This window comes from Ailuropoda melanoleuca, chromosome 14, assembly GCF_002007445.2.
Source record: "Ailuropoda melanoleuca isolate Jingjing chromosome 14, ASM200744v2, whole genome shotgun sequence".
NCBI classification, from domain to species: Eukaryota; Metazoa; Chordata; class Mammalia; order Carnivora; family Ursidae; genus Ailuropoda; species Ailuropoda melanoleuca.
The window spans coordinates 52,025,103-52,043,646 of record NC_048231.1 but is presented as its reverse complement, the minus strand read 5'-3'; the positions used below and the strand labels follow the sequence as shown (position 1 = coordinate 52,043,646).

General features: G+C 38.2%; 1 protein-coding gene across 7 annotated transcripts in view; it reads left to right on the top strand.

Moving 5' to 3' along the window:
• ARHGAP28 (Rho GTPase activating protein 28) overlaps positions 1 to 18,544 on the top strand; it is a 198,384-nt gene that overhangs the window by 131,128 nt on the left and 48,712 nt on the right. For 6 of the 7 annotated variants that reach the window (XM_019802526.2, XM_019802528.2, XM_019802529.2 and 3 more), the window contains exons 4-6: positions 1,750 to 1,842; positions 8,633 to 8,722; positions 17,171 to 17,255. In XM_019802526.2, coding sequence (XP_019658085.1) covers positions 1,750 to 1,842; positions 8,633 to 8,722; positions 17,171 to 17,255 — 268 coding nt within the window. The remainder of the gene's footprint in view (positions 1 to 1,749; positions 1,843 to 8,632; positions 8,723 to 17,170; positions 17,256 to 18,544) is intronic. The other variant, XM_034642362.1, reaches the window with a different exon arrangement.

The window sequence follows — 18,544 nt, the reverse complement described above, 5'->3', positions numbered from 1 at the left end:
GCGTGCATGCACGCACACACACACCAAAGGGAGAGTGGTGAATGACTTCATTTCTTGCTATCCAAGACAAAAACTAATGTTTTCCTTTTATTCTCCCTTCCATGACTTTCATGGAGGTCCAAAGTTACCTGATACTGAGATGTGTTTTGGTCTCAACCCTGGACAACTTCCCAAGGCAGGTAGTTCACTTCAGCCAGAGTGCTTTTCTTGGGTCCATATATAGCTACTGCCTTCTGTTCAGTGTAAAGGGAGCCTTTAGGAGGTCTGTCTGGCCCCTCCATTGAGGAAGCACTTTATGATAAATCATTGTGGCCATTGAGCTAAGACCCCTTCCTGCCCTTTGTAATTTTCACACTGAGCTTACTTGGTTTTGTGTATGTTTGCTTTTTGTACCTGTATCCTTTCCTTGCCAGCAATGTTGTTTTATGCTGTTCTTAGGCTAAGTTCTGAACAATTATGAAATACATTGTTTAAATTTTATTTCCCAGGAATTTCTGTTTCTTGTCTGTTAATAGGACACCTTGTTGGTTTCCAGTGCCATTTGGAGCTGTTCCTATAACAATACACACCTTTCTCTAACTCTGAGTGATTGGAGCCGTGTACTCTCAGTCCTCTGTCCTGACCTGGTTTCTTGTACTGCCTCGTTAGCATTGCTTCCACTTCAAAACAGATGTCTGTTCTTCTTAATATAATACATACACATTGGGGGAAAGTTAGAAAATATGGAAAAGCAAGATGAAAAACAACAGTTTCTGAAGTCTCATGTAGTTTATGATTTCATTAATATCCAGTATATTTAATTTGGCAAAGTGTTGCTTCAATCATGGAATAGAATAATTGCATCTTATTTTGGGGAATGCCATTATATCACAAATGCTGCTAAAAATCTGAGAGCATATGCACAAGACCTGCAGTGCCATCTATCACAATCAGAATAGTCTCCAAATACACTTGCTGCATAATGAAAATTAGAGCTTTTACAATATTCAGTGAATGGGAATGAAATATTTGGTTCAGTCTTATGTGTTGTGAGTCAATCTAATGTATTTCTAGTTTTCGTGATTGAAAAAAACTGACTATTGCTGATTTATAAATCATTACAAAAAGTTACAAAGTCTGATTTTAAAGTGGCATAGTTTAATCAGTAAGCTTCATGACTTAGACGATTAGAGATTTATTGTCCATTAAATAAGAAGTCTGAGGCTGGTGTGGCTTTTTATCTTTCCATTCTGCTCCACTTAGCCTATGGGCTAATATTTAATGCTTATCGAGTACCTGGGCATCACAGGCACTGTATCCATGTGAAGAAGCAGCAGCATCAGCCAGCGGATTCTATCCACTTTAACAAGAAAACATTAGCCTTCCTGGTTGCTCTCCCATTTAGGGTTCTACTTGTATCTTTTTGGTCATAGCCATCACATGATCACACGTTAGTCTTTTTAGTTTAGACATAGCATCTTTGGAGCAGATCATGATATTCATACGTTAAAGAAGAAAAGAAAAGTGGATTTTGGCAGGTAATTAATAGTGTCTGCTTTTGAGACAAACTTCTGCTGTAATGCACGGCATGGAGGATCAGCATAACTGGACGGATTGGTGAATGCCATTACCATTGCACAGGTAGTCATTAACCCTGTTTATCACTACATGGCTATACATTTCTAGAGTCTTATGTGATGTATAATTGAATAAACAATCATGTTGGGACAGATATGCCCGGATAAAAATAACTTTCATTTCTCTCATTAGCCAGGTGATACCTGTGACAACCGTACTGCTCAGTTGGATGGAACCCAGGAGGAAAAAGAGCTGCCAGGAGTTATCAGAACAAGTGGTTCCTTGGTAAGTTACGGCAGGATAACTGGGGGTAAGGATGAATGTCATTTTTTTCAAGACAATCAGGCAAAACTTCAGAACAGTGCACCATAATTAAGATGGTTGGACAGCTACAGCTCTCAACATACCTACTCACCTTTACTCAATTTACAAGAAAACATTCAACAGTAAATAAAGCCAAGTTTAATAGTTAAACCCACAAATAACTGCATGCTCTATAAAAACAGGTAAACACCCAGAAAGCCAATGATTGTAGGCCTTTTCTGGGGCCTTTTCTCTATTTCCTTTACATTTTTTCTTTTATTTAAAAAAATCCTCGTAAGAGTGTTCATTCCATCGAATTATAGGTCCATCTGTTGGAGGAGAAGCAGGTGTCCTCAGGGTTCTGTTGTTTGTCAAGTGCAAGGTGAAAATCAGGCACCTTTCTTCTGACCATACATGTAACCCCAGGTGTCCAGTGCCTCCCTCCCTGTCTCCCTGCTTGCCCCATCCCCACTTCTCCCATGTGACCCAGAGGAGGGCACAGTCTGGCAAGCCTGAGGAAGAGGATGCAGCTTATATCTATTTCCAGCCAGGGAAGGTGACTTCATTTATGGTTTGGCCCAGAGCATTTTCTCACAGGTTTCTATGTGCACTCCTACTTTAAGCTATGTTTTCTCTCGTTTGGTGGAAATTACGTAGTCTCTTTTCTTTTTCATTTTTCTGTCCTCATATTCCCTCTCCTTACTTCCTCCCAGATAACAAAAGGCAAAATGGTGAATCCCCATAGCTTCCCTCCTCCGTGCTGAGATGGTGTCGGGAAGGGTCTTTGTTTGAATGTGCAGATAGCGAGCCCAGGTGTGCTTACTCACACTTTTGGTTGTCTTTTCTCATAATTTGGACAAGATAGTTGTCTTTTAGAAAATTTTCTCCATTTGCTTTCTTCATTAGTGCTGTTTTAATGGGGAGGGAGTTGGATCATCGAAAAGAATTTATGTTATTCCTGAAATATCTCTCTCTCCAATCACCACTCATGTGAATGTTGCTGGGAATCTTTTTTCCTATTTTTAAGTTATGTTTTGTTCACCGTATTAGGTTTTAGGAAAGAGAGGTTTGATCATCTGACTTAAATTTCCCATTTAATCCCAGAATATAACCCCAATTGTTTACAGAAATAATATAAAATTTCTTTTGCTATTACAAATTATCCTCAGTCTGCTCCCTGCTGGTATTTAACCTTGAGTTCCCTTAACTTAAGTACACGAATCTTTTACTTCTCAAAACAAATCAACTTTCTCTTTCGAGAATATACCCTGAGCTTTCCAGTGGTGGAAGTTTGTGTTTTTTTCTCATCTTTTAAAACGGGAAAAAGATTTGAACGAACACTTCACCAGAAAAGATGTGGTTGGCAAAAAAACTCATGAAAGGTGCTCTGTATCACTAGTGATTATGGAAATGCACATAAAGCCACAGTGAGATATTTCCACATAACCTGTGAAATGGCAAATTAAAAAGACTGACCATATCAACCGCTGCGAAGGGTGCAGGGCAGCTGACACGCTCCTGCACTCTGCTGGGAATGTGAAATGGTCCGTCCACTTTGGAAAATAATGTGGCAGCTTCTTAAAATGTTACACATATCCCTACCACAGACCCAGCCGTTCTACTCACACATGAGATATATTCATACAAGGACTTATTCACAAATCTTTCTAGCACAATAGCCCAAAACTGGGAACAGCTTTTACCTACAGGTAAATGGATGAAGAAATTCTGTCATATCCATACAAGAGAATATGACTCAGCCATAAAAAGCAACGAACTATTGATACGTACAACATGGGTGGATCTCAAAGTGGTTATGCCATGTGAAAGAAGAAAGACAAAAAAGAGTCAATTTATATAAAATTATGGAAAATGTAACTAACCTATAGTGAGGGAAAGAAGACTGTGGTTGCCCGGGGACCTGGGGATGGATGAAGAGAGGAGGAAGGGAAGGAGAGGTTAACAAAAGGATATAAGAACATTTTTGTGGTGCCAGTTTTGTTCATTGTCTTGACTATGGTGATGGTTTCCACAGGTCTACATATTTGTCAAAACAACATCAAACTGTATACTTTACTCTTTAGATATCTGTAGTTAATTGTATGTCATAGCTCAATAAACCTTTAAAAAAGAGTCCATGTTATAACTTTTGATTTTATTAATATCCAAAGTGTTTATTTTGCAATAAGCTATTAAAATAGTCTATTTATATATTATACGTGGTTGACCCTTGACTCTAAATCACAAATGCCACTGAATTTGGGCGTTAACTTAAGTCTTAGAACCTAGTCTAACATCATAACAGACCTCCACAAAGCACTCCTTGTATAGATAAAATGTGCAGTCCACATAAATGAATTAGTCATTTGAGGCGCTAGTCTATTCAAAAAGCAGAGTGGTTGATCTAGTTTATTTCCAGTGTCTTAACTGAAAAGTGGCTGCACTTGCTCTATTGATTCACAATTCACTGCAGAATACAATCACAGCATCTGTTAAAAACAACGTCAGTTACACCTGTCTTTGCTGCATGGAACAGAAAATCTAGAGAACTTTGGTTTAAACAAGTAGGAGTTTGTTTTAATCACATAACAAGTAACTCATGGTGGGTAGACCATCCCTGGTACAACTGCAATACAACGCAGTGCCAGCCTTAGCATGAACTTCTACCTTTTGCCTTTTATGCTGCCACTGTAGCATGCAGATTTAATCCTTACACTTACAAGATGGTTGGCAAACTCTGGATACCATGTTGACGTTCCTCATAGGAACATGTGTCAACTGACTGACCGTTGCTGATAGAAAACCTTAGCTGTCCTGGAAAACCTTTATGGTAGAATTTCTCTTATTGCTCATTGACTGACTATGACACTCTTACATTATTTGTTTTTCTTTTCTTATTTCAGTTGCCTGAATCTCATTCCTTCATAAATAAGCATTTTTTTTAATTTACCCTGCCAATTTTTGAATTTTTTATTTATTTCAGATTTATTCCTGGAGTTCTGAACTTTCATGTGGATCTGCCCTTTATTTCATTCATTTGGTCTCTGTTCGGCAAGTTCTTTCCATCTGAGAACTGTTTTTTTCCCCTCCAGTTTCTGGACACTCTCTTCTGTTATGTCATTTTTTTCTCCCCATTTTCTGTGTCCCCACCCTTCTAGAACACATATTAGATGGTTGTTGCTATGCTTGAATTGAATTTCAGCACCTTCTTCTTTTTTATTTTTTTAAAAATAAGGGAGGAGGGAAAGGGAAGGGCGGGGGAGAGGGAGGGAGGGAGGGAGAAACTTAAGCAAGCTCCACACCTAGTGCAGACCCTGATGCAGGGCTCCGTCTCATGACCCTGAGATCATGACCTGAGCCAAAATCAAAAGTCGGATGCTTAACCAACTGAGCCACCCAGGAGCCCCTGAATTTCAGTATCTTCTAAATTTCCTCTCATGTTAGTCTGTTTGTTCTGTTTCTTCATCTTTATTTTCCAGATTAGTAGTTTTTTTTCTTGGTCATGAATGTAGTTTTTTTTTAGCCTTATCTCTTTTTCTAAATTTCAGTAAACAAATTCTTATTTCTCAAGAACAACTTCTTCCCCATTATTGCAGCCATGGGTTCTTGGTTCATAGCAGTAATAGCCCCTTAAATCACACTGAAGAGAAGAATTAATTTGTTTTTAAGGAATCAAATTATTTTTACGTTTTTTACTGAGGTATATAATTTACAAACAGTAAGTGCATGTATTTTAGGTGTGCAATTCAATTAGTTTCAACATATGTTTTTACCCATATAACCACAAGTCCATCTAAAAAGAGAACATTTCCATCAGAGCAGAAATATCTCTGAGGCCCTTTCCAGCCAGTTCTCTTCCTGCTCCTGCCCAGGCAAGCCCCGTGGTGATTTCTAACATCTTAGGTTGGTTTAACTTGCATGTAAGAAGAAATATAAAATATAAAATGAACTCTTGTATGTGGCTTTTTTCACTCACAGTAACTTTTAGATTCATCCATTTGCTGCATGTGATAGAAGTTTGCTTCTTTTATTACTACTAGTAATCCATTACATAAAAATACTGCTATTGGTCTATCTATGTACCTGGTGATGGACGTTTAGATTGTTTCCAGTTTTGAGCAGTTATGTCTAATGCCACCATGAACATTCATTTTATGTAAAGGATGTGTATTGTCATTTCTCTTGAGTAAAGATGCAATGAAATTCAGATTTTTGGCAAACAAGTCACCCCCAGGTCATCACCCGTAGCTCATAAGCTCAGCAAGGAATAATTCAGTAGTTAAATCAAAAATAACTAAATTCTATCTTTTAAAAAAGCATCTATAGGGAGAAACAACAACAAGAACTAATTTTTGTGTATTTATTCCAAGTAGAGGATGTTGTCAACTAAAGCTCGGTCCTCGGGGGTGAGCTCATACATAAAAATAACAGACTATCATGTAAATGTTTTTTTCAATATTTACAGTTTCAACTAAGATATAAATATTTAGTTTTTTTCCAGTTACTTTTTCAAATATAAACATCTTGTGTGGAGAAATGTCAGCTTCTGGAATGTGTAATAATAAGTGACGCAAACAGTGAAGTGTGAGAACCATCTGGTCAAGGAAGTGCACATCGCCCATTGAGTGGCAGCAGGTGTTTCAGGTTTTAGGTTTTGCCTCCAGTGCAGAGAAAGCTTCTGACCAGGACTGTGGATCCGGGGCGTTTTTTGGTGTCCAGCTCCGCAGTCCCTCCCTGGTACTGCTGTCCATTGAGAATACCGTCACAGCAAGAGTGTGAGATGATCCACCAGATACTCCCCCAACAGAAGCATAGGGTAGAAAGTGTTCCACAGGCAGAAGGTACCAGCACAGTCTCAGCTGGAACTGTGGGCCCCTGAAGTTCTCTGTAGAATCAAAGCACAGACTTTATTGATTTTTAATTGATGAGGAGATTGCTGTATATTTCCTCTGCACCTGAGTAGATCAGTTTCCCCCAAGGCTGAAATTATTGATTGTGTGTTCTTGTAAGTGGGGTGTACTTAACTTTGAAGTGTGTAGAGGAGGCAGGCAGGTTAGTAAACATTATCCACAGATGCCAAACCAATGACAAGGATGAAGAATCTAATTTATTACTTCTAGGCAAAACTGATTTCATTTCAAGCTGCCCTCCACGTCTTTCATTAGGCCTCCTGATTTTCTTCTCTCTTAGACCCATACACGCATGCTAGGATCCCCCCCACCCCAAGGCAGTTAGTTCATTTTAATTGAACTACATTTTGGGGGATTTTCCTGCATTATATTTAGGGGTTGTCTATATATTTAAGGGGCTGGTCTGCTTGGCTTCTGTTTTGCAAACGTTTTTAACTATTTACCCAGGACCCTTTCATACTCCTTGTACAATTCTGTTATTTGTTTGTTTTTCTTCTCCCTCCCTAGAAACTATTTTCTTTAATGCTATCCTTAGGTAGAGGTCTTTATTTTACCAAACCAATTCTATCTGCTTTTCATCTAGAAATTTCTGAGTTCGTCTGCTATGGAATTTTTTGTTGGCTTCCAGTGCTATCAAAAATGTCCTCCTTAAAAAATATGTCTGTGTGTGTGTGTGTGTATGTTTTCTGTCATTTTTAGTGATGGGGTGGGAGGGGAGGTAGGTAATTGTCAGTCTACTGTCTTAACCACTAGTCCACCATCTTGTACTAGTTCTCATGTTTTCTCTCTCAAAAAAAAAAAAAAACCTTTGTTCATTTTATAAATGGCAAGGGGGAACAGAGGGAAAGGGAGAGAGAGAATCTCAGGCTCCATGCCCAGTGCAGAGCCCGACATGGGGCTTAATCTCATAACCCTGAGATCATGACCTGAGCCGAAATCAAGAATCAGATGCTTAACCAACCACTCAGGCGCCCCGAGTGACAGTTTTTTATAAAACAAAACACTGTATATTTTCATAAGCATCAAATACATTCTATTTTGCAGAAAGCTTCCTTTAGTACAGAAAGGAATATTTATGTCTTAAATTTTAGTGAAGCCATTGTCCACTACAGCAAAAATCCCTTATTTCTAGCTTTATAAATGAAAAACATAACCTGGTAACTGTTGCTACTGAATTCTAGTCACTGCAGAAGATAATCATAGGGTGTATTTCAAAACTAAGATTAGACATGTTTGGCCATATGTTATGGAAGGGTTGGAGTTGTTTAGCTTCACATGGACATTTGGTGGTTCAAGTCCAGCAGGGCATTACATGATGCCTTAGCACAAGCCCAGGTGGGCTTGATCTTCCACCCCTGCTGTCCGTTGCCGTGGCCGTCATCCTTGTTAGAACAAGATACCTAGCGACTCTAAGCTGTTATCTACAGTGCTGTCATGAGTGTACATGAGCTGACCCTATTCCTTTTGGTCAGGAAAGCCTTAGTTGTTCTAGAAGCACTTTTGCTAAAATTACACTTACCTCTCATTGACCACATTTGTCACATGATCCCTCTCAGCTGCAAAGAAGCCTGGAAATGAAGGTCTTTGGTTTAAATCCCTGGAACCAAACCAAGACATTGTTAAGGAAAAAGGAGTTTTTGGCAGGCAATAGCAGTGTCGGCCACAGTGGCCAGTGTCTGTCACAGGGCCTGGCATTTAGGGACTCACAGTGATGTTCCCTTAAGGACTGGATACACCTGTCCCTGCCCAGGCAGTCACAACTTTGTACAGTGTCACACACATCTAAATAGATACATATAGTATAATACACACGTTAGATGTGTTTGCCTGAATAAAAATGGTACTTTTATTTCTCCATTTAGCCAGATGATGCTTCTCTCAACAGTACCACCCTGTCAGATGGGTCCCAAGATGAAGAGGGGAGTTTTGCAGTTCCTAGGCGTGGCTCTGTGGTAAGTCCTCACATGCCAAAACAATTGCACATCAGGGCAAAGTTACAAGTTCAAGGCAACAAAAAGCAATTTCTTCAAAACAGATAAGGAAAACTTGTGGAGAAATTGCGAAGAAACCACAGCTGCCAGGAGACCCACCAACATAGTAACAGTTACGAAGTAGGAGACTCAAAACTGAGGAACGACTAGATCTCAATTTAAAAGAGGACTCCATAAATTAATACCACTGTGGTCAGAAACCAAAGGTTGTTCTCTGTGTGTATCCAGCCCAGAGGAATCTGTTACCTTTGGTCCTCTTGGCTGAGTTCACACCAGTAATCTGCCTAATTCTGCCATTTAGCCCAGAAGTCCCTTTTCCCTGCAGGATAAATCAAAAAGCCCTCATCCTGATATGGAAGCTCTGTTGATCTCAGGACTTACCCATATACATCCTCCATTTCAGATACATTCACTCACTTGGCCTTGAGCAATAGAACTTGTACTCTTTTTGATCAGAAAGTCTCATCGTTCCCCCATCCTCTGCCCAGAACCCCTGGACATCCCCACTTTGGCGTCTCTGTGCAGGTGCTTTGGCAGGGGGTGATACAGTGGACCAGAAGTAGTGAGAGGCCCTTTTCAATGAGGTGTAGTGGTTATTCGATGGCAAGTTGATGGCAGGCAAGAGCACATCAGTCAGGCAGATGGAGGGGCCACATTCACATGAACCTCTGAACAGTAGTTTCTCATGTGTTGTCCAGTTGGAGACAGGATGGTTGACGTTCACATGCATAGCACACTCTCGGTAGATCCCCGTTGTTCAGAGAGACAATGCTGTTAGCCCCAGGTGAAGAAGCTTTTATGTTGTGTTTTTAGATTTTTGGTTTTGAGGTTGTTTTGTTACGCAGTGATCATATTAAGAAGTACAAAAGAATGTGAGTGACATTTGTCAATGAGTAACTTCTCAGTAGCCCTACAGGTTATGGCACAGATGGGCTAGGACTTCCCACAATGTCTGACCTACTGGCTCTAAATTTGACTGCTACTTTCTTATTTAAGATTGTGCATCGGAATGCAAATGAGTGGGGATGTCTCTGTTTTAGAGATACTTTCCAGTGCATCCTACTTACTGATGGATGAAAACAAAGTAAGTCACTCACAATCTCTGATAGCTACTGAAGTGAGGAGTTATCTACAAGAGACCTTTCCTAGTTGTGCTGTGCCCCTGTGACTGGGGACTGCTGCTCTAAGGCTTTTGCACAAGATCCTGTATATTGTGTCTCAGCTGGTGGTACTGTGTGCCCAGGGCACCATCCCTGTGCATTCGCCTCGACTCTACCTACATGCTCCCCTCTATGTGCCCATCTCTGAGAATTGTGGATTTTGTCTTGTAAATAGTTATAGAATATTTCTACCCCCTCTTTTCCTATAACTGCTTCCTTAGCACAGAAACAAATCATCTTCCTGTATTACTGAAGTAGCCTCCTATGTGATCTCACTGATTTTAGCCTATACCCCTTAAACTCTTCCTTCCCACAGCTGCAAGTCGTTGATTTAAAGCATGCAAACCTTGTTTTAATGCCTGCTGCCATTCCCACACATCTTCTAGTTGTCATAAAAGTTCCTGACACAGTCTGACCCCTTCTCTATTTCTCTAGCTGACTTTTCTGCCCCAGGCATTTTATATGAGCCAGCAAAGGACTGCATGTGGTTCCATGCACACACCAAGTAACCCTTGAAGCAGAATGGTTGCATAATTGAGTTGCTGAGGAGGATCTGGGGTTGGCCTTGTTTTCTAGGCTTTTCGTTGATCCATTCATTCATTCACCAAGTCCTTATTGGTACACATTGTCTGCAAATAGGATTCTTTAAAGTTTGAGTCTAAGAGAAAGACGGTGATCGTATGTAGCAGTTACAGATAGTGTCTCCTGGACTATGTTAATCATTCAGATTTTGTTTTTCTGAAAACTGATTGAATGCTGATTGTGATATCAATAAAAATTTCAGCAGTATTGAGACTCAAAAAAATCTCATTGGTACCGGTTTCCAATGCAACTTACTTTGGATTGTTTGTTACTCAGAATATCTTTACTTAGAAATGTTAAACAAATTAGTTGCTAGAGTAGTCAGCCCACAGAGGAGAACTTAACCCTTACTGCATCTGTACTGAAAATCATTCCAGAACTTCTTATGGGGGAAATACATTTTGACTTCCTTCCTTCTTGGTTATAAGGAGCCACTGGCATCCCAGTTTGCTTCTGAAGTTTCTTCTAGATGATAAGATTTCCATTAATTCAGTGAAGTGTTAGCAAGGGCTTCAAGGGCTCTGGTCATGACTCTTGTAAAGTAAATCTCACCTGGCAGTATAAATTCACAGGGACATTTTATTGTCATTTTCAAGGCTTCAGAGGGTCCCAACAACTTGCCCTTTGGAGTTTGTGTTGTGGACTGGTTTAAAGTAGGCAACCTAACTTGTGGCTTGACCAATACTGGTTTGTTTGTTTTTTTACTATCTTTCATCTTTTCTATACATTTAAAATGACAGTTTTATGATAATTGAAATCTATATACAGGGTCTATCTTAATTACTATGACTCTTTGGTTTGTTTTTGAAATCTCCTTGGATATGTTCACCCTCGTTGTTCTGGATCAAAATTTTCTTTGCTCTTCTCAGGGACTTTTACTTTCAGATGAACTTAGGATAATGCTATAACCACCCATTAAATAAATCTTGTTAGGACTTCACTAAGAACTTCATTGAATTTAAAGATTAATGTTGAGGAGAGAATTCACATCTTAAAATATTGACCCATCCCACTGAGAAATAATACTTGTGTTTTCCATTTATTTATATCTTCTATCCTTCAATAAAAATTCATAATATTCTTTCTTACATTTTTTCCATATACATTTTTCATTGATTAATTACTTAGGAACCTAATAGTTTTGACATTTTAAAATGGTAAGTTTTTTCATCTTCTAGTTTGTTTTTGCAGAGATGTAAGGAAAGTAAATTTTTTTGTTTCTCACAACACTATTATAGCTTCCTTTCTGAAAATTCTTTTTACTTTTAGGAACTTTTCATTTGATTTTATAGGTTGTACAGATAATCACTTGAAATAGTGAAAGTTTTTGTTACTCAGTCTTTAAAATAGTCATTTTGGGGTGCCCAGGTAGCTTAGTTGTTAAGCGTCTGCCTTCAGTTCAGCGTGATCCGAGGGTCCTGGGATGGAGCCCCACATTGGGCTCCTCCTCTGGGAGCCTGCTTCTTCCTCTCCCACTCCCCCTGCCTGTGTTCCCTCTCTCACTGGCTGTCCCTCTCTCTCTCTGTCAAATAAATAAATAAAATCTTAAAAAAAAAAGAAAGCCATTTTATTTATTTTCCCTGTCTTCTTGGACTGACCATAATCACTTGTTACATTGAATAATAATTATGGGGATCTTTTGATAAGTTCTTGATTTTCTCATGAATTCTTCCAAGTTTCATTATTAAGTAGAACATTAGTTCTAGGTTTCTGAGCCTTGTAATTGTTTTTATCAGAAATGGAGGTTGAATTATATAAAGTAACTGTCCATCATCTATTACAATAAATATATTTTTCTTTGTTAAGCAAATACCTTAGGAAATTCTGTTAATAGATCTTTCTAATACTGAAGTATAATTTTGTTGCTGAGATAACCCCTACTTGTGTTATATTATTCTTTTATTACATTATGGAATGTCAGTTTGTACTATTTTAGCATTTTTAACAGCTATTCTATTAGTAGGATTCTTTTTTTTTTTAAAGATTTTATTTATTTATTCGACAGAGAGAGAGAGAGACAGCCAGTGAGAGAGGGAACACAAGCAGGGGGAGTGGGAGAGGAAGAAGCAGGCTCATAGCGGAGGAGCCTGATGTGGGGCTCGATCCCATAATGCCGGGATCATGCCCTGAGCAGAAGGTGGAAGCTTAACCGCTGTGCCACCCAGGTGCCGCCCTATTAGTAGGATTCTAATAGGGGGATTAGCCTATATATAATTTTGTTTGTTGTTACAGAGTTATACTAATCTTGGTACGAATATGTTAAGAACTTTGAATCTTTTTTCGGTATTTTGGACCCATGTATTAAAATTTGGTGTAAATATATAATCTAAAACACCCATTGTATTTAAGTTTGTATTGTAATTTGTTTATGAAACCTCTAAGACCTGGCATCGGTATAGACATAGTGTTTTGATTACTTTTTTCAGTGGATATGGTTTTGGAGTTATATTCCTTTCTATCCCAAATGGTATGAGTTTTGGTAATGTATATTTGTTGTAGCAAAACATTCAGTTTATTTAGCATTTTCAATATATGTTGTTGTTTATGTATATACACATATATACAAATATACACACATTTACTTAGGTGTATAATTTTAAAATTTTCTGTGAGGTAGCTATTTCTCCTTTTTTGTTCCTAATATTTATGTCTTTTATCCTAATTACAACTGTAAATAGTTGCCTGTATCAGCAATATTTTTTAGGAAGTCACGACCTTTAATTAATGTGAAGCCTACTTTTTCTGTGGTATTAATTTATTTAATCCTTATTAATTTTTCATTCCTTCTAGGTTCTACTTGTATAATTTTTTCTAGTCTCTTGGATTATACGTATTTATTTTTAATCTTTCTTATTTGCATTTAAGGCTGAGAGTTTATCTCTGAATAATAGTTTAGCTTTTATCATGGATTTTTGAAATTTAATGCTCTTATTGTCTAACATTTAGCTTATAATTTCACATGTGATTTAATTTTTATTCCAAAATATTATTGGAATACCTTTAAATTCACATTTGGATAGATTTTATAATTTTTACTATGTTTTCTTTTGAAGTTGATTGCATATTTGTCAGTGAATGTGACTTATTTATCTCTGGGGTATTGGGTATTTACCCAAAGGAAAGAAAATATTAATTCAGAAAGCTATATGCACCCCTGTGTTTGCAAAATTATTTATAATAGCCAAGATATGGAGGCAATCCAAGTGTCCTTAACAGGTGAATGGATAAAGATGTGGTATACCTGTATATAGTGCAATATTACTCAGCCATACAAAAGAATGAGATCTTTGCAACAGCATGGGTGGGCTTACAGGGTGTAATGCTAAGTGAAGTAAGTCAGACAAAGACAAATACCATATGATTTCACTCATATGTGGGATTTTAGAAACAAAACAAATGAACAAAATAAAAAAGAGACAGAAAACAGACTCTTAAGTACAGAGAACAAAGTGGCATTGCAGAGGGGAGATGGGTGGGAGGTTAGGTGAAATAGGTAAAGAGAATGAGGAGTACACTTACCTCGATAAAAACTAAAAAATATATAGAAATGTTGAATCGTTATATTGGACACCCGAAACTAATGTACCACTGCATGTTAATTATACTTCAGTTTAAAAAAATAAACATTTATCTCTGGAGAATTTGACGAGATGTAGATTTATCAGTTCTAATCTCAGGTACAGAAGGGGAAGAAGGGGAACTTTATTATCTGTATTAACTCAAGGCAGCTTTAAAACATAGCACACCAACTCACACCTTGAGAAAAGAAAACACACCAACTCACACCTTGAGAAAAAAAAAGCAGCAGCTAGTCAGGAAGGTCAGAAACATCTTTTGAGTTAGTGAATTTCTCTTATGAGTAATGAACATGAAAAATGTTAGGTATGGTGTTTCTTTCATGTGGAGGAAATATCGTACAGTCAGAGTCTAGTTTTGAGAGAACTCAACCTTCTACAGGTTGGAATTCAAAGTAATCATCCCCCATATATTCTACTCTCCAATCCCAGTGCTGTGTGATTTGGCGGAGCAAGCTTCATTGGCTGGAAAACCTTGCCTTTCCTCACCAGTTGAAGCCCCAGCCTCTTGTGGTTGGGCACATAAGGAAATGGTAGGATCTGTTATGGCCAAGCAAAGGAAGTGTGTTTTAAATGGGAGTGGCATTAATATTTCAAATATATTAAAATAACTAGTGAAAAATTTTAAATGATGCTAGTGTTAATATGTTTAATGGATGAGTAGACGTTTTAAAACTATAAATACCAAGCACCTAACCTTTTCACTCATCGTATTTAAGACCTCAAATCCATTTATTGGCCATCTTCTCCTCCTTTTTCATTTTTACCACATCATTCCCCTACGTTAACACAGGAATGTTCCTTTTTTGTTTTGTTTTAACCCTTATGAGTGTCTCAACTTCTTTACCTGGCTTTCCAAGCCTTCCATAATTCGAGCTGACTATCTTGACCAATTTATTTCTCATATTTTTTTTTAATACCTTGCCTCAACTCCTGGCAAACCAGTTTCTCCATAATTCCATACAGCAGAAATGTTTCGGATATTTCCATACCTGAAATTTATACCTTCATTTTGGGCCTGAATGCTTTTGCCAGCCCCCTCTGCATCTGTAAGACCTCTCCATCATGCTTTGAGTTCCAGCTCAGGTTCACCTGCCTATGGGTGAAACCCTTCCAGGCTGCACCCCTTTCTTCTCCATTACCCTCCAGTAAACACATAGTTGTGTTGTAGAAATTAGCTCTTAACAGTGGGTTGATTGTTTTTTAATAATGTTCTATAAATGTTACTCTGTACTCCTCATTATAAATAACAGCTCAAGAGCAGGGATCACAATTTAAATATCTGCCTTCCCCCCAAGATAGCCCCAGAATAATTTACATTACAAAGGGCAGGCACTCCTTCAGTCCAGTGGGGCTGGCTAGAGGCCAGGAAATCAAGTCAGCAGATGGACATTTCTCCACTTCACAGATTAAGAAACTGACATTTAGTAGGCTGAATCCAGACCATCAGTCAGCCTTTAAATAAATGTCTCTCAGTTTTCAAGAGTGTTGTCTCCCATAGGTGAGTTATTTCAAAGTTTGAGAAAGCGTTTCTTTTTTTGGAAAACTTCAGAAGACCGTTGAAAAGTGGTCCATATAATTTGAAGGATTTTAGTGTACCAGTAATCTTTATTCTGTAGTTTCGTTTTTAGAGCTACCAATAATCTGATGGACAATGAATTGTGGCTCACTATACCTTTTATGTCTTTTCATTCCTCTACCAATTATAATAATTGGGAATCTATGTTTTAATAATTGGTCATGTATTTACATGATTTTTACACAATTACAAGTGTTTCATCTTCTTTGAAATAAAATTGGAAAAAGAGAACACAAGGCTCAGAATTCGAGACTCCCTTGTGTAATTTGTAGCATATGATAAAGAATCTTTCATGAAACAGGTGTTCAGTTATTGCTAAATAAATATGAGAATTAAAGGAATAACATCAGGCTCTGGGGAAAAAATGAACAGACTTTATAGTGAATAGTACATTAAAGATTGCTGATTGAATAGCAGATTTTGATCATCACACACATTCATAGATAATAACTACCACATTAAAATTTATATTGGCAGAAATGGTAGGATTTGTGTATAATTTTTTTTTTTTTACTAATACCCATCCAGACTTGAGCAGTTGACTTGCTTCATGGGACTTTACAAAGATACTCAACTTCTGGGGCACGTGGGTGGCTCATTTGGTTAAGCATCTGCCTTTGGCCCTGCATCAGGTTTCCTGCTCAGGAGGGAGTCTGCTTCTCCCTCTCCTGCTGCCCAGCCCCCCATGCTCTCTGTCTCTCTCAAATAAATAAAATCTTTTAAAAAAAGGAAAGGACTCAACTTCTGATAATATTGCAGGGAAAGACAATGCTTTGGTGGGATCTTGGTGAAGAAAGTAGCAAAGAAACTGAACTAGAAAACATACTTAAGTTTTTGGTAGTTATTATCACTCTGTATTTTGTCATGGAGGAATTAATATGTTAATTATTAACAGTAGCCAACCCTAATTTTGTGCTCAGTGTGTATCAGATATTGTTTGATGTGATTACAGAACAAGTCATTTAAAATTCATAATACTGCTTGAATATGTTCTATTATCATCATTTTACAGATTAGGAGATTAAGCAATAGAGGACTTGAGTGACTTGCTCAAAATCACGCAGTAAGTGGAAGAGGCTGGATTAAAATCCCCAGAAATCTGGCCTCACGGTCCTTTCCATTAGCCATCTAGCTACGTCATCACCTGAAATTTAAGACCAATACGTGTGACCACCACATCAAGAATAACAAATACTTTAATTGTCAAAATATGTGACATCACTCATTGTAATTTTTACATCTTAGGAAGGGTATGAGCAGGAAATTATCAACAGCTAAGAAGACACAGTTATTTTGACCTTGACACAGCTCTCTGTTGAGAAACCTGTGTGAGCTATACAGGTCTGGACTGAACACAGAAACAGGAAATCAGGTGCAGGCCCTGTATGAAATCAAGAATTGCTTTGTATGAAAAGAACTTTTGCAAACTGCAGAACATAAATCAGATTGGAATGTGGGGTAGCATGCTTTTATTTGGTTAAATGTCTTGTGTTCGTCTTCCCTTGTTTCACAGTCCATACTTGAGAGTGTTCCAGCTCCACCAGTTCATTCCAGCGGATCTCCAGACCCTGGACAGTCCGCTCAGAATGCAGTGAGTGGTGAGTGACACATCCTTCTATATTGAACTTAAGCTGTGTCTTCTCGCTTTTGTTCTGGCACTCAGTACAGTCAGCAGTGACTTTGTCAAGGCAAAATGTGTGGGTTTTTTTTCCCATTTTGATTCTATCACTCCAGCGCTCACTCCCTGCCAGCTCCAAACACCCTATTCTGTCACACCAGACCAAATTAATTGAGCCAAATTGGAAGCAGAACCTTTCTCTCCTTCACTACCATCACATCATTTAGAAACTGCTCACTTGGGTGTGTCTTTGATTTGAGGTCTCTTTCACAAGTAATCTGGATCTGCTTAATAGCTGCGAGTAGGCCAGGAAGTAAGCCACTTCCAAAAATCTCTACTTATGCTCAAGAGTGTACAACACCAGAGCAGCTCCAACGTACAAGGCTACAGGGTTAGCTTTTAACGGGGCCTCTTCCACTTCAGTTTTGAAGTTTTGATTAGTATTTCTGTTTAAAATGTTAAAATCTGTTGATTTGTAAATTTCTCCATATAATTTTTAATGTAAGATTAAGTCTTCTATTATTTCTTTTTGTTGTTGTTGTTCTTTTTGTTCTATTTGGTTGTCCTTTAGTCACTATCTATAGAAGAGGGTAAAAGAGATGAGTTCTCTTTTTTATAATCAAATGGGCTCAGTATGGAACGCAAAATCCTCCACGTAGGAAATAGGCTCTTTCAGGGCTCTACTTTGGTGAGACTTGAGCTTTCCCTAAATATGTGCTGCTTCTCATATACAACAGAACTTCATACTTTCAGCATTAGCTTCAAAATTCAAATAAGTTGGGGTGATGAAAATGTTCTGTTTGCTATTCAGTTCAAATCATGCCACTAAAATATAAATGTCTGCTTGGGGTGGTTTGGTGGTTTGGAACGCTGTAATCACTGCACTCTGAAGAATCTGTCCGTAGAGCCTTAAGAAGTTAGAGTATTATTGGGCGCCTGGATGGCTCAGTTGGTTGGGTGTCTAACTCTTTATTTCAGATCTGGTCATGATCTTGGGGTCCTGGGATTGAGTTACCCCTGTGCTGAGCTCCTCACTCAGCAGGAAGTCTGCTTCCCTCCCTCCCTCTCTGCCCCTCCCCCCACTTATAGGCACTCACTTGTGTGCTCTCTCTCTCTCAAATACATAAATCTTTTTTTAAAAAAGAAGTTAGAATATTATTTAAAAATCAGTCTTCTTCCACTTTAAATGCAAACCTCCGTATGGTGAGAGAAAATCAAAACTCCTCCTTGGCCATCTCCCATGTTTTTACTGCATCCATTCATTGTATT